We start from the raw sequence: 23,178 nt of genomic DNA, 5'->3' as shown, positions 1-23,178 counted from the left end.
GAAACGTAATTGGTTACCAAGTATCATATTATTTTAATATTTTGTCTTTTTTGTTCTTTTTATAAATTATACCTCACACAACAGTTTTCATCGAACACAAAAGGTAACTGTTCAATCTTTGGTTTGAATGAACAATGTTTTGATGTTTCGCGCGTCTTGACCTTTTTTCTATCGACCTTATTCTGTTACCTCGATATCTTCTAACCTATTTTACATGTTTTTCACGGTTTTATCTGATTTTATTTTACAACTTGATTTTATTTGATTTAACGAAGAAAACAATCCAAATAAGTATTTATAATTTGAAATTCAATTTTCGTTATCAATTCATGTAATTCTCTCTTGCAAGCTATACCACCAGAAGAGGATAATATAACATTATTTGGTAAGTACAAATTGTATAGTATTAAAAGTATGTCTAAGGAAAATACATCCAAACGTAAAACGAAAATTTGCTAAGCTATGAAAATAGACCAATATCGTTGCTGATTTAAGATGATCAATCGATTTCAACGATAAAAGTCAGTGAAATAGCAACTTCTAAGCGAGACAAATTAAAGAGTAACATCAGCTTTCCTTTTCACTTTGGCGCCTATATAAGTGTCTGATATTTTAAAACCCTGATACCACATTTGATTTCTATCTTAATTTTCAAAGTCAATGGATAAAAAGTAAGCATTTCAAATCACAAGTCGAAACAAGACAACCCATGGACAATAAGAACATGAAGGACAAAGACAACCCATGGACAATAAGAACATGAAGGACAAAGACAACCCATGGACAATAAGAACATGAAGGACAACCCATGTACAACAAGAACATGAAGGACAACCCATGTACAATAAGAACATGAAGGACAAATACCATTGCAGAACAAAATACTAATTCAAGTACAAATTGAGCAACAAGATGATATCAAATTACTGAAAAAAGTCATATAACAAAAATACCGAACTACGAGGAAAAAAGTAAACGGAAGTCGCTGAGCAAATTGTAAAATGTAAAGCGCAATCATATCAAACGAATAAATAACAACTGTCATATTCCTGACTGGCTATGAGTTGATATTTTTCAGCCTCTGTTGGTACCAGGGATAACCTTACGATACAAATTATTATGGAGGATGTAGACTGGTTCACAGCTGAAGCATACTGTAAAAAGAACGGATCATTCAACCAGCGAAGCCAGACTTTAGTGAAATATATAACTACATTTCTTAAAAGGTTAAATATTTTGTGAGTACATTTTTCTCTCTCATGAATTTATATATTTTGTTAAAAGTGAACGTATTGACCTTTATCATTTGGTTATACCTGTAAATGGTTGCTTTAGTGGAACATAAGGCATCCATTGTAAAAGGGCTCTGGAATTAGACTGAATATAACATTATATATCAAGAACCCTGTCATATGATGTATAAACACATTAAAAGAAAATGCAGAAAAAAACAAGGAAAATTTCAATTACACAATGAGCATTGTTTACTTAAACTAGTACCTTCAAAAGTTATAATGTACATTTATTAAATGCTTCCTACTATTCAAAGACAATAACGATCAAAACCAAGGGTAAACAAAGACTCAAAAAACCAAAGGACATTTACATCAACAGTTATAAATAATAACTAAGAAACAACACGCACTCCACTAAAAACCGGGTGTGAAATTATGTGCTCTGGAAGGGTAATCATTTCCTGCAAGGTATACGGCACCCGTCGTGTTATTTCTTTGTTCAGTTCGGTTCCAAATTGTGGAATCTGTATCTAAAGAACACCTGTATTAAGAGACCACTTTTGTCTTCTGTCTTGGATTGTCACTTAATACAGGTTTGACTGTATACATATATCATGGTAACGGGAATATCATCTTATAAGATCACCAGAATTTGACATTTTTGTTTCTATTTTTAGCTTATCAGATCCATGGTTTTGGATTGGTATGATCAAAAATCATACCAATACAGATTTCTACAACGCAGATTGTGAATTATCAAAATTTTTTCCAGCTCTGAAAAATTTGATAACCACTTCCAACGCTTATGAATGTATTGTAGCAGCCGCTAGTAACACAACTGACCTTATAGACGTCCGAACTTGTAGGGAGAAACATCCATACATTTGTTATAAATCTGGAGGTAATGTGTTGTAGGGGCGCTAGAAACACAACTGACCTTATAGACGTCAGTAGTTGTAGGGAGAAACATCCATACATTTGTTATAAATCTGGAGGTAATGTGTTGTAGGGGCGCTAGTAACACAACTGACCTTATAGACGTCCGAAGTTGTAGGGAGAAACATCCATACATTTGTTATAAATCTGGAGGTAATGTGTTGTAGGGGCGCTAGTAACACAACTGACCTTATAGACGTCCGTAGTTGTAGGGAGAATAATCCATACATATGTTATAAGTCTGAAGGTAATGTGTTGTAGAGGGCGCTAGTAACATATCTGACCTTATAGACGTTCAAAGTTGTAGGGAAAATCATCCATTTATATGTTATAAGTCTGAAGGTAATGTATTGTAGGTGCGGCTAGTAACATACCTGATCTTATAGACGTTCGAAGTTGTAGGGAGAATCATCCATACATATTCTATAAGTCAGAAGGAAATGTGTTGATGGGGGCGCTAGTAACACAACTAACCTTAAAGACGTCCAAAGTTGTAGGGAGAATCATCCATACATATGTTACAAGTCTGAAGGCTATGTGTTGTAGGGTGCACTAGTAACACAACTGACCTGATAGCAGATTTATGGAGAAACATCCAAACATATGTTATAAGTCTGAAGGCTATGTGTTGTGGGGTCCACTAGTAACACAACCGATCTTATAGAAGTTGTAGGAAGAAACATCCAAACATATGTTATAAGTCTGAAGGTAATGTGTTGTAAGGGGCGCTAGTAACACAACTGACCTTATAGACGTTCAAAGTTGTAGGGAGAATCATCCATACATATGTTACAAGTCTGGAGGCTATGTGTTGTAGGGTGCACTAGTAACACAGCTGACCTTATAGAAGTTGTAGGGAGAAACATCCAAACATATGTTATAAGTCTGAGGGTAATGTGTTGTAGGGGGCGCTAGTAACACAACTGGCCTTATAGACGTTCAAAGTTAAAGGGAGAATCATCCATTCATATGTTATAAGTATGAAGGTAATGTATTGTAGGTGGCGCTAGTAACATACTTGATCTTATAGATGTTCGAAGTTGTAGGGAGAATCATCCATACATTTGTTATAAGTCTGAAGGTAATGTGTTGTAGGGGGCGCTAGTAACACAACTGACCTTATAGACGTTCAAAGTTGTAGGGAGAATCATCCATACATATGTTACAAGTCTGAAGGCTATGTGTTGTAGGGTGCACTAGTAACACAACTGACCTGATAAAAGATTTAGGGAGAAACATCAAACATATGCTATAAGTCTAAAGGCTATGTGTTGTAGGGTCCACTAGTAACACAACTGATCTTATAGAAGTTGTAGGAAGAAACATCCAAACATATGTTATAAGTCTGAAGGTAATGTGTTGTAAGGTGCGCTAGTAACACACCTTACCTTATAGAAGTTGTAGGGAGAAACATCCAAACATATGTTATAAGTCTGAATGTAATGTCTTGTAGGGGACGCTAGTTACTGATCTTTCAGATGTTCGAAGTTGTAGGGAGACTCATCTATACATATGTTACAAGTCTGGATGTAATGTTGCCGCTAGTAACATAACCGACCTTATATATGTCCGAAGTTGTAGGGAGAAACAACTAAACGTATGTTACAAGTTCATTTGAACATTAATCAAAATGTGTTTTAGATATATAAGCATGAAGTGAAAAGTATTCCGACAATGTACGCACATATTTAACTTGGACTAACTTAGTCTAAGTATGTAGCTTTACCTCTGATATTTACAGAATATATATATAATCTTATCTTTATATTGAATACAATTTCCCAGTTATTCATGATATTCATGGGTGTATTCAGTAGATTTCTTTGATACTATTTATGAAAAGATTCCTGCAGTGTTTGTTTACATAAATTAATTTGAATTTTCTGCATTATTAGTTATATAAGATTTGACCTCTACCTTTTATGAGAACATGGTTTTTTTCTTTTCTTAGCGTAAATATTTTGTGGCATGCATTATCTTTATTTTTGAGTGTGAATTCACATCACTATAAGACGTGTCACGGTACTTATCTATCATAAATTCATGTATTTGGTTTTGATGTTATGTTATTCTCATAGGATTTTGTCTCATGATTAGTCCGTTTCTGTGTGTGTTACATTTTAATGTTGTGTCGTTGTTTTCTTCTTATATTTAATGCGTTTCCCTCAGTTTTAGTTTGTTACTCCGTTTTTGTTTTTTGTTCATTGATTTATGAGTTTTGAACAGCAGTTTACTACTGTTGCCTTTATTTAACAATGTGTCGTTTGTCGTAACAGGTTACATAAGTGAGATTACAGTGGTACATAATGCCTTCATCAAACCATCGGTGTCTGCAAACGTCCAAATCTCAATACCAAAAGTTGGTTACAATACACAAAACATCTGCATACAAAAATGTAGACTTGGATTTCAATATGTTGCTGCCATGTTTTACCATGACAACACTTCATGTTTTCTGATCAAAGACACTTCAGATGATTTTTATGCTGAACACATTGTGTATATATGGAGGACAAACGATAATATAACTTCCATTGTAAAAGAGAAGGGCCGATGTAAGTAGATAGTATATGTTAATTGCATATCATTTATACGATGTGTTGGTAGATCAACTCGCATGCGACATTTTTTAGTGGTCTGAGGTCTTTACCTTAAAGTATAGTCTATTTGTTGTACTGAGTGTGGATTCACATGTCGAGTAATGTATGTATCATGTGTATTGTAGTAGAAACTAAGGGGAATTCCGTTCTGAATTTTCCTCGGATTTTAGTATTTTTGTATTTTTACTTTTAACTTACTGACGCACTCGATTTCGCTCATTATGGAGTTCGTACAATTCATTTTCCTAATTAAGGAGTTCATACGAATCATTTTCCTCATTCTGGAGTTCATACGATTCTGTTCTATCATTATGTAGTTCAAACGTTTCATTTCCCTCATTATGGAGTTCACACGATTCATTTCCCTCATTATGGAGTTCATACGATTCATTTCCCTCATTATGGAGTTCATACGATTCGTTTCGCTCATTTTGGAGTTCATACGATTCATTTCTCTCATTATGGAGTTCATACGATTCATTTCGCTCATTATGGAGTTCATACGATTCATTTCGCTCATTATGGAGTTCATATGATTCATTTCGCTCAGTATGGAGTTCATACGATTCATTTGGTTTTTGTTTGTTGCTATGATTTGTCTCCGTAATCAATTTCGAGGTTTAAGCCTCGATAAACTACTGTTGTCTATATTAGCCCATCTCCCGCTAAAAACGACATGTTGCTAATCGTTCTAGGGTGAAAATAAGGTCGACAAATGGATCATATCAAGGACACCGATTTAAGCCAAGAAATACATATTGTTTTTCAAGTTTTTAAGAAGAATTTACTGATATTTCTAATTTCTGTTTCAGCTAGAATCACGATAATTAAACCAACAGAACAATATATAAAGACGAATACATTTTCATGTGAGTAAAACGAATAAAAAAGTTGATTATCGTTTTTAAACATAAGATGGATATTATACTTTATATTACGGGATGAAACCGGAAGTATATCAATTTTAAAACATATTTTTGTCGTTCCATATGAAATTAAATAAGGATTTACAATCTCAATTCAGGTAATACATCAATAAGTAATGCCAAGCGCCTGGTATGAGATGAAGGCATGGTGTCAAAATCATATGAAACTATATTTTAAAGAACCAAAATAGATATTCAAAATCATCGAAGCAATAATGTATAATGAAACAAAACTTGAAGTTGAATGTCACTTGGAAAGTAAAATTTGTAAGCTTTTTTAATATATTACGGAGAGTTAAATCTTACTTTGTTAAAAATCACTCTGATTCAACATGTTCAAAGAAATAAATCAACAAATAATCGGTCTTCCCTTGGGAACTAACTTCACTCCTCTAAGTGCCCACTTGTTCCATTATTCATATGAGGCTGACTTCAAACAGGAACTACTTTGGAAGAAAGAAGAGAAGTTAGCAGTATACCTAACTTCACTCGCTTTCCGCTAAATAAATGACATTCTCTCAATTAGACATGGGGTAATACTAATTTGTAATTGAAATGCATTGTAATACATTACACGTTTCCAAGTAATTGCATGTAATGTGTAATGCAGCAATTTTTGTCATTTAATGCATTACCTGAAAAAATAGTTGTGTTATTTCATGCATTACATTGCATTACATGGCATTATTTTGTTCACATACTATATAAAAATCTTTAACAGAATGTTTGAGATTCAGCTAAAGCAGATTTGTGTATTAATTAAGAACATAATCATTTGGATAGTATTTTGTTTTTATTTGAAAAGCATCACGTACTGTAAAAGTATTTCTGTAATAGTATTTAATTTTTGTTCAACCATCAATGGATACATTGTCATGATTAAATAACAGGAAAATTGACTTTTGGCATAAAACACTAATTAGTTTGTTTTACAATCAATCTTTTCACCACTTTGAGACTTGGTCATAAATTAATCTCTTTGTTCATTATTTACGTAGGAAAGACAGTCTCAGTAAATATTTTTGATTGGAATTAAATGAACAAATATATATTTATAAAAGTGAAGTAAACATTAGTTAAATTAAATATTAAACCTCCTCTTTTTTTTTTAGAGAAAAAACAGAGATATATACATTGAAATCCTTATGACTTTAAAATGTAGTAAGTGTATTGAAAAGACATTTTACTTGATACATATACTTAAATTTTAAAATGTATAAGGAACGGTGATTGCATATGCTATAATCTTTTGTGACTTCATGTTATTTTTTAAAATGTTTTGATTTTTTCTCCTCTTAATATTTACATTTACAAATGTAATGTGTAATGCAATGCCTTACTTTGCAAAAGTAATAATGCATTACTTTGATAAAAAAAAATGAAAACAATACGTTTAATAATTTCAATGCGTCCGAAGCGCTTTTCTGGATTTACCTTCATCTGGAACGCTCAAAGTCAGACTTTTGAAATCCGACGATGTATAAGTACCGAAACCGTTGAAGAGCTATATAAAAAAAATACCTACAATTGATAGCCAAATTCATTTAAAGTCAAACCTGAGGGAGTTGAAACATTAGTTTCTTAATGATTTCCAAATTTATAAATGCATGTAATTGTAATTGTAATTTAATGCATGGTTTTTAGGGGCCAGCTGAAGGACACCTACGGGTGCGGGAATTATCGCTACATTGAAGACCCACTGGTGGCCTTCGGCTGTTGTCTGCTCTATCATCGGGTTGTTGTCGCTTTGACATATTCCCCATTTCCTTTCTCAATTTTATTTTGTCAACGTAATTGTAATATAATGCATTATATTGCAATTAAATTCGCCCCAGCTCTCAATAAATAAATCAAAATTTAGTTACTATCTTGAACACATCTTTCCCATCGAACTTGAGCTAAAGATTACAGCAGATACATTTAAGTCTGTCTGATATCTTGACATGTTCATCTAAAAATTGACAAGAATGATCGGATGAAAAACAATTTACGACAAGAGAGGGTTTTTCTTTTCTATGTAACAACATTCCAGCAGCGCCTGTATTTGGAGTATATACATCACAGTTGATACGATATTCCAGGGCTGGAATTCCATATCATGATTTCCTGATATAGGGTTGCTGCTCACTAAGACGCTATCAAACTAAGAGTTTCAAGTGATGAAGTTGAAATCGTCTCTTCGTTAATTTTACAGACGCCATCACGAATTGTTTGACCTTTTGTGGAATACAGGTGACGACAGATATGTTCCAGTTGTTGTAACTACAATCTGGTCCCCTTTTCCCGAAAGTGGTTTATAAAATTGGACTTATCACCGGATTTGTACTAACATGAACAAGACGACGGGTGCCACATGAACAGCAGAATTTGTTTACCCTTCCTGTGCACTAGAGATCATCTCCTGTTTTTGTTCCGTCTTATGTTTTTGATGTTGTGATTTGAGTAATGTTATGTGTATGTTTGACTTTTCTTTTTTAGTAACATTTGGCGTTGTCAGTTTATTTTACAATTACGAGTTTGAATGTCAATTTTGTATCCTTTACTTCTCTTTATCATTATTTCATTTCATCAATGATACAAATAAGACCAGACTCAAGTTTTATGAATATGAAAATAAGAAGATTTGGTGTGATTGCCAATAAGAAAAATTTCCGCAAGACACTAACCGTTCAACAATGGACAAACTCAACCGTATGTCTTTTCCGAAACGTATGTTGATAAAAACCATTCGCACAGTTGGCTGACGAGGTCAAACAATTCATTTCTAAGGTTTCATAGACATTTACCCTTTTGAAATTTACCTTGCAGTTCGGTACTTAATTTGATATTGTTTAAACTACAATAACATCAACGGGGGCAAATTTTACTTCATTAGATGCATATCTAGACAACTAATGTCTCTTTCGTGATGCGCGATGCTAAAATCCTAAAGAAAATCCTAAGCCTTATACAAGTAAGAGAGTGCTGGTAATAAACTCCAACAACAGAAATACCGTAAAACATAGAGTTCATTAAAATGAGCATGCACATTTTAAACGCTTGATAGATAAATAGAATAACGCCACTTGTGTGGCTTTCGGCAAACAAACAGCGGAGACGAACTGAATGTACGTGAATGTGGGTAGTTTGGTGCACAATTATTTGCCCAAGATATATGAAATAAAACATGGTTTCATTGATCATAAACTTTCTACTTTATCTTGGCCTTTGTGACTACATTTTATTCAGCCATTACTGATGGTAATTTTGTAGACGAATCACGCGGTCTGGTATCCAAACTTTAAGCCTAGTATCGATTATGAGTTTAATTTAATTTATTTCAACACTAAATTAGCCAAAATAGTTATTTTCTCAATAACTCAATATGTAGACACATCCTGAGGTAATATCATGTGACATGTTTAGCTTTCAGATCTTATGTTGTTGTATCATGTACGTTAAAATTACAAAAAGTCATTTTTTTTAAAAGAAGACCCACAAATACAGACCGGAAACACTATACCACTTCCTTCATACAAATGTTAATAACGAAAAATAGATTTTTTCCCAAATTCGTTAGACATATCTTCACTACTATTTCTGTTTGTTTTGTTCACCCATTTTCATACATTTCAGAGGATTATCTAGCTATAAAACCAGGTTTAATCCTCTATTTTCTACAGAATTCATGTACCAAGTCAGGAATATGATAGTTGTTTACCAATCGTTTGAATTGATTTGAATCTTAGTTGTAAATGTTTTCGTTTTTTGTAGGTTTTGACACATTCTTACCGACGACAACTAAAGGTAATTTTGGCTAACTTAAAAACAGTACAAAAATACAAAAATAGGCTAAACGTACCTTTATTACGCCTATTTGTGGTTGAAAAATGGCAAGGAAATACAGAACCAGTTCATTCACATGACATATATGTATATGTTCCAAACCGTATGAGTATTTGGACCGTACGCGTACGGTCTGGCCCGTATGCGTACTTTTTCAAAATACTCATACGATCGGACCGTACGCATACGGTCTGACTAACATTAAGAAGGTTGTCAAGTTTATTAGATACAAATGCATATAACAAATCAACATAACTTAACTCCCAAAGAAATATAAAAAGTTCAAGTGTAATTAAAATAAAAACTTTATATTCTAACTATTACAAAAAATTCACGATAATCAAATCTGTTAATCTCTTGTATTTAGCATGTCGATCAGTAATACGTTCACTGAAATTGAAGATATCGGAGGTAAACATAACGTGGCAGGACAATTGTTTTATAATATTTAGCAACTTTATAAAAAACAAATGCAAATGCAAAGGTTCATACATGAACTGCAAACATGTGAATGTAAAAAATATCAAGTTACTTGTGATATCAAAGTGTCACCTTGGGCGAGAGTACCAAAATAAGATTTAGATATACAATTAAACAAAACAAAATAATTTCAATTGTTCGTTTATTCATTTTATCCGTCTAATTGTAATAAAAACAATTGGTAAAACTAAGTTAAAGATTGAAATTAATGTTTACTAGAAGTGGGACATTTAAAGACGTATCGTATCCGTATCTGATACGTTGATGTATATGAACGTATAATGGGTTATTGCGTATAATTGACTATTTATGTGTTTAGAAATTACATGTTTATATGGGTTTCTTGAAGGCCGTACGGTGACCTATGGTTGTTAATGTCTGTGTCATTTTGGTCTTTTGTGGATAGTTGTCTCATTGGCAATCATACCACATCTTCTTTTTTATATTTTTTTATATTTTTTGATTTTTTGTTTGTTAGATGTCTTTCGGTCATTAGCACACTTTTTTTATTACACGATAGTTTTCAATCAATTTATGTTTACTCGTTTATAACTTTACACTCGATATTTAAACCTTGAATCATCACTTTTAAGACAGAAATTTAAATAAAACCCCTGAAAAATGCTAATGATTGAGTAAAAAACTGTGATAAAAATTGCGAGAACAGGAAAAAGAGAGGAAACAAAAGGGAAAAGAGTGATGACAATTTTTGTTTTCTTTTATTTTTAATGTTTGAAAAAAACTATTGCCTGCTAATTCATAAATGTATTATTATTGGTATCAGTCGATCATTAATCCGACTCTGCTGATGTTGAAAGGTTCAGACCCCATTTATCAGCAAATTTAAAGTGAGCGTATAAATATTGTTAACGTTAAAAAGGTACCAGGATTATAATTAAATACACCAGACGCGCGTTTCGTCTACATAAGACTCATCAGTGGCGCTCAGATCAAAATAGTTATAAAGCCAAACAAATACCTTTATTTGTTTTATAATTCAACTTCACGCCTAGGTTATTCTACTGATTTAAACATCGAGTGTTAAAAACATATACAAGTATATGGATTGATACGAAAAACACTTGATTGTTAAAAAAAAATGTGTGTAAATGTTAGCTTCTGTTTTCATAGTTGTGTTACTACTGGACGTTAAGCAACTAACAATCAATCAATCAAAATTGTGTAATAGGTAGTGTGAATATGTATCGTAGAAACATAACTTTTAGGGCAATACATGTAAAGCTAGATTTAAAAATTCATGATTTTGGTATACAGTTATTAAAAGTGAAAGAGACAACGAAATGTCATCGTCCTTTCACTATGTTTTCCAACTCTTTGGCATATTCTCTCGATTGCTATATGTATTTTAACAATAATTAATAGATACGTTTAGATACGTCAACGTATCAGATACAGATACGATACTTCTTCAAATGTCCCACTTCTGTTTAAATGTAACCCATATGATCCAATAACATGTATGGTCAGCACGTATTGGACCATACGCGTATACTCATACGGTCCGACCGTACGCGTATGGTCGGACCGTATACGAGTATACGTATACGTTCCGGACCGTACGCGTACGGTCCAAATACTCATATGGTCTGGAACATATACATAAATCTTCAGTTCTCGGTGAAAATAGACAAGTTAAAAAAAAGTATGAAAATAATGAATGTGCATGTAAACTCATAGAAAAGATTCAACGTTTAACCAAAAAGAGAATTATTATTCAAACTATCAATTAGAGAATTAATGTTTTTCGATGAATGGAGCATGCTATAAGTGAATTGCTGTTTTAACTAACTAAACTCTTATGTCTTATGGTAGCATGCGAATTAATAATGAAATTCTTTTTAGGGTTGTGTCAGTTGTTGCGATGACAACAACAATATAGTCGGACAAATGACAGACAGACGTACAGGACATTCAAATTAAACCCTGTTCAACTTTGTACAATATAGTTAATTTAATGCTTAAACATTTCTTTGTAGAACCTGAATGTGACTGCAGCAGTCAATGCTTGTCATTACAAATACTCAACACCACACACAATTTCCCGCCATTACAAAGACTTGATAAAAAGACACTATCATCATTTCGTAGGAAGCATACATGTGCCGACGATAATAGGATCTCATCGTTCGCGATTGGACTTTCTGCTGGCGTATGTCTGGCATTAGTATGCATAACCATTGTTTTGTTAGATGTTTTTACATATTGCATAGGACATTCGAAAATTAGATTAGGAGTTTCAAAGACGTATAGGTTGAAAAGATGTTAATTCTAAGTCCAAGTCGTGTAACCATGATATTTGTAGTTATAACTATGTCATAACTAAGAAGAATGCTTTATTTTCATTGATGTATGGGAAAGTCGAAAACTCATGGATAAGCATAGTGTTTGTGAAAGCTGTGTATATAAATGAAAATACAACAGACATGGTTATCATCCAGATCATCTTATGATCTTAAGACAACTTAAAGTTTGAACTGCTCATTTAGTCCAAGGCTTTTTTTTAACTTTTTTGTGACGCCTTCCTTGGACTAACTGCTCATCATATTATTTTTCGTTTGCACAAAATTAAACTTATGGTATGTTTCGATGTATTTTTTTATGCACGAGGACACAATATACCTGTTGCATATTTTAACTCCCTCGGGCAAAGTTGACCTCATATACATTTGGCCATCGTTAGGTCCGTTTTTATCGAATACCTCTCCAAACTGTTAAGTCTAGACTTGGCTTTCAATTATTCGGCTTTGCCTGTTACTGGTGAAAGTACATCTGACAATCGCTTCGGACGCATAACAGTTATAACATGTTGTTTTTATATTTTGGATATTTCAAATACAATTAACAGAAATAAATGTCATATCTGAGCTTGGTTATGATTTTTGATTTATGTTATTCTGCATTTGAAATATTCTTAAGATAGATAATAAAATTGAGAATGAAAAGGGGGAATGTGTCAAAGAGACAACAACCCGACCATAGAGCAGACAACAGCCGAAGGCAACTAATGGGTCGTCGATGCAGCGAGAAACTAGCTCCCACACCATACCTCTAGCCAATGTAGAAAAAACAAACTCACAACAATACGCATAATTAAACTCGGTTTAAGAGAAGTCCGAGTCCAAAGTCAGAATAGGTAACAAAAGAAACTGAACGAAATGACAATAAAACATAAATGAACAAAGGAATACTAGCAGTTACTGACATGCCAGCTCCAGACCTCAATTTACTGATTGATATCCCCCAAAAGATGCAAAAAAATTTAAAATCTATATATGAGTTTCTATTCAGCATAAACCTATAATCAAACAGAAAAAAATGAGTTCAGAAAAAAATGAACTATTTTGTTTCCCTCCATGTTTTGCCATGCACCGGAAACTGGAGTTGCAATACAAGACTGGTACCTATAACAATAATGACATGTCTTAAAAAATAAATCATTTAATTAGTTTCATTAAATTGCCATATATGAACATAAAAAATGCCATTTAAAGAACTATTTGGCTGTATAATTAAAAATAACCCCACTATTAAAGCAGTACCCCTTTCTCAAAACAGGCAAAATTTTGAAATCAGTCAAGTCTATACAATGATCTGTAAATCGCATTTTAGCCTATCTTTATGGATGTTTTCTTATTATTTGGATACTGTGAAGCTAGAAGAGTATTCTTATCTATTATTTTATTTTTTTTCTCCTGTTTGATTGAACCATATTCAATAGTTTACCCCTCCCCCTTTTTTCAATGAAATTTACCCAAGTGGGCCTCTTGTTCAAGTCAAAATTGAAAAACTACCTAAAACTTTTTCATATTGAAGAATTTGCTACAATACAACTGTCTGAAAACAAGAAAGACCATACTTTTCTCTTTTTTGACTATACTGGTCTTTATAAATGCGTACTATCTCATGGTTTTTAGACTGTACTTTACAAACCAATGCATATACAATTTTAAATAAAATTCAAGAAAAAACAAAATGAATACTCAAGTTGGTGTCTTTGGTAAGAATATTGATAACTTGTCACACCTAATCACAAAACTCCTTGTCATGATGGATGGTTTTAGAAAAATTCTACTTTTTAAACAATTTTTTAACCAAAATATGGAACCATGCAGTGCCGCAGACAGGAAAAGAAGTATAGACTCATGAAAAATTAACATTTTTGAAAATCTGTTCACCAAAATAGATATAGGAAGATGTGGTGTGAGTGCCAATGAGACAACTCTCAATCCAAATAACAATTGATAAAAGTAAACCATTATAGGTCAATGCACGGCCTTCAACACGGAGCCTTGGCTCTCACCGAACAACAAGCTATAAAGGGCCCCAAAATTACTGGTATAAAACTATTCAAAAGGGAAAACCAACGGTCTAATCTATATAAAAAAATAAGTTCATTTTATACACATTCAACCTAAATGTCAACAATTGAGCCATAAAAATAATAATCCTAAAGAAAAACAAATACTTTTGTATGTAGCTGTCTCTTCAACTTTGCACTAATTTTCAATAAAACTGTGCAACTAGAATTTTCATCACAAGAAGAACTCATACATTTTGACAACTAGTTAATTTACAAAATGTCAATATCCATGCTGTAACATAGCTATGGTATAATTTACCAGATATTTTATGTACATTACTACTAAAAGTAACATATAATTTGAGACATCTATTATATGCAATCAAATACAAAGATTTTTTTAAGCCTGGAGTGTTTAAAGATGTTTAAAATTAACGATTTTCTGTGCATGAAGTTTTACAAATTACACTTCCTATAGAAAAACAACTAAATACTTTGTTCGAAACCTACATTGATTTGAAAAAAACCCACAAAATTACTCCAGTCAATAAGATTTCTTTGATTCTCACAGTTTAAAAGGGTTCTATCATGAATCAGATATCTTATAAACAGATTGATAGCATTTTCACATGGTCTCATTAGTTTGGTTACTTAGATTAACACAACGTGTGAAATATAGCTTGCTTTTCTCCTCAACAAATATATTAGCATACATGTAATCTACAGTTTTCCATTTACAGAACCATAGAATTGATTGAATCTGAATTCTTTGATTCTTACAATTTTTAAAAGATAATTCTACAATGATCAAATACTATTTCTAAACAAAAAACCATCTGGGAAAAAAGTGAGAAACAAAATCTATGAATCTTCAATAAACTGTAAGCACTATCAAAAACATGTGAATTGTTCAACATAAAAAAAACAAAAAAAGAACCCAAAGATTAATAGAAATACATAATGGCAAAAAAAAAAAATAACGTTAATATATAAAGATATTGTATAACGTTCAGTATAGAGATCAGAATTGAGGAAAATAGGTAAGCAAAACACTTATCATAGATACCAGGTTTATATTTGCGCAAGACACCCGTCTGCAAATGACTCATCAGTGTCGCTCAAATAAAACATTTCGAAAAGTTTTGCAGAATAAAGCTAAGGTAATATAGTCCTGAGGCAGAAAAGCCTTAGTATTTCAAATTTATAAGTTTTGTAAACTGATAAAATTATAATTACGATCATATAAATGATAATCCATGTCAACACCTAACCTCCAATGGAAGGACTGAGGACGAATTAAGAAGAGGAATATAACCTCTTGTGAAGCAATTAGAGAAAAATGAAGGTAACATAAACTCCAGTGTAGGGATGATTTAGGACGAACTTAGTAGGTAACACACCTCCGATGAAGGGTTTTAGAAACGTAGTAAGCAGGAATATAAAAATCAGTGTAGGGATAAGGTATTTATGTTCAGAATAATGACAGGCAAACAGATCATCTACTTTAAATTCATTTTTATTCGTTGTATACCAATTTTCGTTGGTTTCGTTGGTACAGGTGAACCACGAATTCAAATGTTCAACTAATGTCATATTTTCAATAGGCTTTGTATACGGAGATTGGCTAAACCACGAAATCAAGTATCCACGAATATGCAAGTTTTCAGCAATCCACCAAAATTGATACCCACGAAAATAAATGAATCCACAGTACATTCTAAAAAATGATGCCGTCATTCAAGTAACATATATTAAATCAGAACTGACAACGTAATAACAAAACATAAAAAATCAATAAACATCCCTTAAATATGTTTGTTGATCCTAAATTCACTTAAAACGACAGTGACTATATCATGGTAGTCGGAATTTGTTGGTGAAATAAACGAAGAAACAGTTGAAACTACAAATTCTGTATGTATGTGTCTGTCCCAAGTCAGGAGCCTGTTATTCAGTAGTTATCGTCTGTTGGTGTGTTAAATGTACCTAGATATAAGAAGAGGAGGTATGAGTGTCAATGAGACAACTCTCAATCCTAGTCACAACTAATAAAAGTAAACCATTATAGGTCAAAGTACGGTTTTCAACACGGAGCCTTGGCTCTCACCGAACAGCAAGCTATCAAAGGCTTATGATATTACTTGTGTATAACCATTTAGACGGGAAAACTAACGGTCTAATCTTTATAAAAAAAACGAGAAACACTTATGAACAATATCAACAAACGACAACTTCTGATCATCAGTTTCCTGACTTATCACAGTAGCAAACAATTGCAGCGGGTTTATACAACCCATAATTGAAAAATATAAGGGACACACCACATGCACGCATTTTATTGTACATATATTAGTCCATTAGCTTTCTCGTTGGTATTGTTTTACATTTGTCTTTGGGGTCTGTTGTAGCTTTCTTTGTGGTTTGGTCTTTGCTAGAAAAAATGGCCCTACGGTGACCTACATTTGTCAATTTATGTGGTATTTGGTCTTTTGTGGAGAGTTGTCTCATTGACAATCACATCTTCTTTTTTATAATGTGAAAATAATTAGGATCAAGCAGTCAAAACAATGTTCTTTGAAGTCTGGAGCTGGCATGTCAGTTAACTGCTAGTAGTCTGTTGTTATTTATGTATTATTGTCATTTTGTTTATTTTCTTTGGTTACATCTTCTGACATCAGACTCGGATTTCTCTTTAACTGAATTTTAATGTGCGTATTGTTATGCGTTTACTTTACTCATTGGTTAGAGGTATAGGGGGAGGGTTGAGATCCACAAACATGTTTAACCCCGCCGCATTTTTGCGCCTGTCCCAAGTCAGGAGCCTCTGGCCTTTGTTAGTCTTGTATTATTATAATTTTAGTTTCTTGTGTACAATTTGGAAATTAGTATGGCGTTCATTATCACTGGACTAGTATATATTTGTTTAGGGGCCAGCTGAAGGACGCCTCCGGGTGCGGGAATTTCTCGCTACATTGAAGACCTGTTGGTGACCCTCTACTGTTGTTTTTTATTTGGTCGGGTTGTTGTCTCTTTGACACATTCCCCATTTCCATTCTCAATTTTATTCTATTTCCGTTTGTTTACGTCAACTACCAAATGTTCTACATACCATTCATTAAAGACTCATATATAGTCATGTTATCATAATCGAGAAGGTTCTACATAAAATAGTAGTTGCTGATGCCCTGCTGTGTTATCAGGGAGACAATAGTTTACTTATGTACAAATTTAGTTAGTAGATCAAAACAATGAATTAATTAAATTTCAAAAAGCAGTAAGACCAGGTGCGTCGACAAGGTGAGCAGTGGCAGATCCAGTGGGAGGGTTCCGGGGGGTTTAAACCCCCTTTTTTCTGACGATCAATGTATTTGAAATAGGACTTATAGTTGAAACCACCTTCTATCCTGGGTTAGGAGCCCCGCTTGTATAAATGGCTGGATCCGTCCCTGGTTAGTGTCGCCAAACAAGTACAAATTTGAAGAGCATTAGAGACCCAAAATTCTAAAAAGTTGTTAACAAATCATGCTTCTTTATAATTTTAACCTGATAATGCAGCAGCAGTACTATATTTTGATTTCAAAATAGTAAATATTTTTATTTTTTTGTACTTTTTAATGTAAAAGTAATGTCATAATGTACAAGTGTCCATTTTTACTAGTGTTTTCTAGTTTGAACACATCCCATACTGTAATATCTATGTTAGATCACATTTATCAACAAGTTCCAAGATACCAAAAATATGATTTGATAAATTCTAGCTACCAAGACAGGATCTTCAATCGTATTTTCTGACCTTCAAGCTGTAAATTATAATATAATGTAATTTTAGTATGGTTGACATTTATTTCTGTTAAAATGGAAGAAACATATTTTCTGGAAAAAGTCATCAAGTAAATTTGAAATATAAATAATCTTTCTGTTTTGTTAGTTTAAGAACTTAGTTCAGTCACTGTAGACACTGGTGCAGTTAATTTTAAACTGTTCAGATTTAAAAATTAAAGGTAATTTATTTATCATTTCAGCTTGCAGGATCCGTTTTTTTTTTTTTTTTGCATTGATGCTTTTAATTTATAAAAAAAAATGGTTGCAAAAAGAAGAAAAATTGTATAACTAGATATACAATCATTTCAATCTGTTCTGCTATATGTGAGTTACCAAAATCTTTCGAAGAAAATGTAAATACAATATACGAATTAAGCAGATTTGATGATTTCTTCCTGTCATTGCTTTCTATCCTTTTCTTATATATATAAGTAAAAACAATCTATTGATGTCAAAGATTCAATGAATAAACACCCTTTATTATGGAAAGTTTACTTAAGATTCTTTCCTTATTTGTACATTGCATAAAGTTCAATCAATGAATGACGACAGTTACTTGGAATTTTATCATGACATTTTGTTCTGTATGTTAGAAAAGTTTAACTAGAGGTTGCCTATATTGATTATGTTATGTTTTCTGATTTTTAACAAAACACAAAATATATGATTTACTCAATAATATAGAATGCCAAAAATAAAATAGTTTAATGTTTTATTGCTCTAGTGAATAAGGGTTGTATAGATATATATGAGTTGCATTGATGCATTTATGTTTCACAACTTGTTAGGAATAATTATTTCATCAATCTACAATCATTCCAATATAGTTAATATCCAATGATGTAGGTCACACGTATAGAAGATCATTTGGATACATTACACAAAGATATTACAGTATGGGACGTATCTTTCTTTTGCTATAATTTTTGGTCCTTTTTTGTTTATATCTCTTCCTAATTTTGATAAGCTTTGTATTTCAAATATTTTGGCCTTGAGCATTACTGAAGAGACATTGATTGTCGAAATGCGCATCTGGTGCTGAAAAAATTGCACTGTTTATGTTATAACACTAAATGAACGTAGCCCGATATCTCATTCTGTAATGTTGGGTTGTAAATGTCTGATAAGACAACTAATTTCATAACTAAATTTTACCGTAGCTAAAAGTGTATCAATATACAAGTACATGTTAAAGTCATATGAAACCTCAAATTAAAAAAAAATCATGCATATGCTTTTTTATAACTAAATGGATAGTTTTCATCATACAACTTATGTACATATACTTTTTTCTGAGGAAAATTCTTTAATTTGTCCACATTTAGAAGAAGTTTACTTATTTGTAATTGCTTGCTTCCAGGAAGCAATTTGCCGACATATTTTCCGTATGCATAGTGACCTGAGCTTGACCCTCCTCGTAAAAATCCGGTGATCACAATACGAATGGATCTGTCATTAAAATAAACAATTATCTGACTGTACATGTTAAACACGTGCTCAATACCCATGCTTTTTTGGTATTTGTTTACTATAAGGGGACAATCGGTAAACTTCGGCTTCAAAACACGGCATTTAATGAGCAGCCTTATTTGTTAAATCATAACAGACAGAAAGAAAATAAAATTGACGATCATACGATATATTTGCGTAAAACATGATAATATCGTGCACAGAGGACTACGTTTATGATATATACATGCGTTGGTTTAAGAATTGGATAAACAATATTTTTCACCATTCGCTCGATTCATATGACTTTAACATAATAATTCATATGCTGTTAGTCTATAAACCAAACCTGTTCAAGATGACAAACAGTTGCTGCATCGCCATGCTAAAAGTGAAATAACGAAAAAAACTGAACTACAAGTAAATTCAAATCGAAAAGTTTCTTATCAAATGGCAAAATCAAAACATCAAGCACATCAAACGAATCCAAAACAACTGAATGTGTACACCTAAGAGGATTTAGAGCTTGGCATTTTATTTTTACACCCATCCATTAGGGAACAGATTTTTTTAGTATTCTGATGATAATTAGTTGTTTTTATGGTTAGATTGCTGTCCCACTGGCTAATACACAACATTCCTAATATTACATGTTACTGTTACGTTTTTTTTTAGAAATGAGATGAAATAATGTTTTAGAGCTTTAACATTGTTGGGATTGTTTGATCTTGAAACTAGATAAACAAAAATAATTACCACATAAAATTAGCCTAAACGTATAATTGCACACGAAACTGATAGTATTATTTTAATCAAAAGATATCATTGATTCCGAAAGAATAACCACATATGTGATACACTATCTTTGATAACACTCATTATCACTTTGTGTGTAAAGGTATTCACGCGGCCAAATTTGTGATGAATTAATCAAAGAGAAAAGGTAAGCTTTTGTTTTGTTTTAAAAACAATATAAGGTTGTTTCAAAAAAAAAAATAAAACCTGATATTTCGAAGCTTGCATATTAGTACTTAACATTTTCAAACAAATCATGTTTAAGACATTAGAAACATTCAGGTTAGCCTCCTCTCTTTCTCATGAGATAATAAGCCGAAGCTTTTTAAAGTTGCCTGTAAAGGGCCGAGGAATTGGTGGAATTGAGTATATCAACATTTGTTTATATGCAAATACATGTACTTGAAAAATTATGAGTTGACAATGAACCCTATTGTCACAGATCATAAAAATAAGCAAAGGGAAATAATCAACATCAACACAAAGTATCGTCTTTGATATATTTGTAAAGGCCAATTAGGCGACAATTTCTTGTGATCATTCTACAGTCTTCGACCTAGAATTTATACAATAAGGATCTTAGAACTGTAACTCGACAAACTGGCATTCTATGTGATGAGTTTTGTTACAACATAATCTCTCTTTTTTTATAACTTTGAATAGTTATGGTAGTACATCTGTTCAATACTTTAATTTTAAAATATTGCAAGGTCATTAGTATTCAAGTCTGAAAAACATGATCAATGCAACATTTCTCGTTTAATTGTACAGGTTGTGCATTCATACTACTTATATATCACTGTCACATAATAAGAGGTTGTGCAGAATTGTAACCAAACTTGTTCTGTTCATAGTTAGAAACAGGATTTCCCCTGGGTCAATTATTTATTTCGCCACCTCTTTCCCCAAAGCAATACATTTTTCTTTTTAAATTTTCCTTTGTTCTACCCCTTCCCCCTACATAGGACAATTTTTCCTCAATGTTATTTATGAATATTCTCTCAAATCTATCTAAGAGTTTACATTATAATGAATAAACAATAAAAAGTAAAATCACAAATATACTTACAGGAAAGTCAATAATCACATTTACCTAAAAAAAAAGAACTATTTTTTAACTTAAAAGGGGGAAAATTTTTAACAACTTTTCTAAAAGAGGAGGCCACTTACCTTTAATGATTAAGAAGACATAAGTCGAGGAATATTACAAATTTTTTGGACATGTTTTGACCATATAATACCAGAAAGATGTAGAGTTCTTCAGGAAAGTATGTGCCATTCTGTTTTAAGACGTGGTTTTTACAACAACACAAAAGCTTTCATCACTTGAAATTGATCCTTCATTTAAGGTGCAGTCATTACATTGAAAGGTTACATTCATTCGAGGGGTTGTTCTCAAACTTTTGCATAGACTTCTTCATAACGACAGTTTTCTTTTCTAGACCATCGTAAATGAAAAAGTTAAGAAGTAAAACTATGCTTGATACACGTCGTGTCACTCAAACGACTTTAAAGTACTCTCTCAAATTAATTATCTATATCAAAGTCAAGGGATAATGTTTTTTATCGGAGATTTTTCTTGCGTTTGAACATCTTCCGTCATAACAACAGTTTTATGTCCTGGACTATCATTAAAAGAAGGAGAGGAAAGATTTGCTTCGAACACGTGCGTCGCAAAGTGGCAAATAAATCTTTAATGTGACATATGACGGACGCAATTAAACCATATCATTTTGTTAAACCGTACAATCGAAACCTTTATAAATTAGTCCTTTGTTGTCGATTGCTATAAAAATGCAATCAGTTGATTATTGATTTTCTGTCAAAATCAAGAAGTTCAAGGTCAATTCCGAATATTGTCTAATGAGATAAAGTCCGAGAAACCCGAAAAAAGAAATTAAACAAGATGGAGGAAAATAATTCGTTATATATATTTCTTTCGCCAAATTCTTTCGCAAATGACGATTTTAATCGCCACATTTATTATTTTTTCGCAAATTGCAAAAAAATCCACCGCCAGTTGAAACCTTGTTAGAAACCAGTAGATCAGTGGTTCCTTGTCAAATACAAGATCACCAAAGAATTCAAATTTAATTCAACATTCAAATATATTGATGATGGTTTTTTTTTTAATCATCAGTACATATTTTTGTTTACATGCTAAAATATTGATCAGGTCAATTTGTTTTTTTGTTCTACAAATATTTTTGATTCAAATGATAGCTAAGGAAACTATTTGCAAGGATTTTTTGTATAAAAACGTTTAATGATATTGTTATCTTTTGATTTTTGTTTTTCCAAGATATTGATGACAACACCAACTATGATTTCTGTAAAAAGGATTTTTGTTTTATTTATTCATCTTACTGTATATTCCTAATTTTAAAGAGAGACAAAATATATTAAAGGAACATTCAAGTTTTAAAATCGGAAATAGATCGACAAAGTCTTGGTAAAAAAAGACGAAGAAATGTTGTCACAGAGAACATGTGCGGTCAGGTGTGTTTTATGTTAAAAATATGCAATTTCGCCTTCAAAATTCAAAAATTATCATATTCATATCTGCTGTCCAAATAGTATGACGGGTTTAAAATGCTGGAATTTTATCTTCAATGGCTCCCTGCAAAGACCTGAAAAATTATTACACCAGGGTTTTCGATATCACAAACTAGTCAAAACATTTACTAAATCTTATTATCGGTATAAAGACATCATTCGTAAATATAGCTCAACATGCAGACTTCTAATACGTTCAGGTATTTCACATCCAATTTTTTATGGAAATATTC

At 32.3% G+C, this 23,178-nt stretch overlaps 1 protein-coding gene across 1 annotated transcript in view; it reads left to right on the top strand.

Moving 5' to 3' along the window:
• Nucleotides 1-1,119: 1,119 nt before the first annotated feature.
• Nucleotides 1,120-23,178, top strand: part of LOC139483502 (uncharacterized) — a 54,329-nt gene continuing 32,270 nt past the window's right edge. The window contains exons 1-4 of the mRNA XM_071267524.1: nucleotides 1,120-1,238; nucleotides 1,913-2,136; nucleotides 2,528-2,713; nucleotides 3,172-3,252. Coding sequence (XP_071123625.1) covers nucleotides 1,120-1,238; nucleotides 1,913-2,136; nucleotides 2,528-2,713; nucleotides 3,172-3,252 — 610 coding nt within the window. The remainder of the gene's footprint in view (nucleotides 1,239-1,912; nucleotides 2,137-2,527; nucleotides 2,714-3,171; nucleotides 3,253-23,178) is intronic.

Source organism: Mytilus edulis, chromosome 7 (genome assembly GCF_963676685.1).
Source record: "Mytilus edulis chromosome 7, xbMytEdul2.2, whole genome shotgun sequence".
NCBI classification, from domain to species: Eukaryota; Metazoa; Mollusca; class Bivalvia; order Mytilida; family Mytilidae; genus Mytilus; species Mytilus edulis.
The sequence above is the reverse complement of the archived record's forward strand: the minus strand, read 5'-3'. Positions and strand labels throughout refer to the sequence as shown.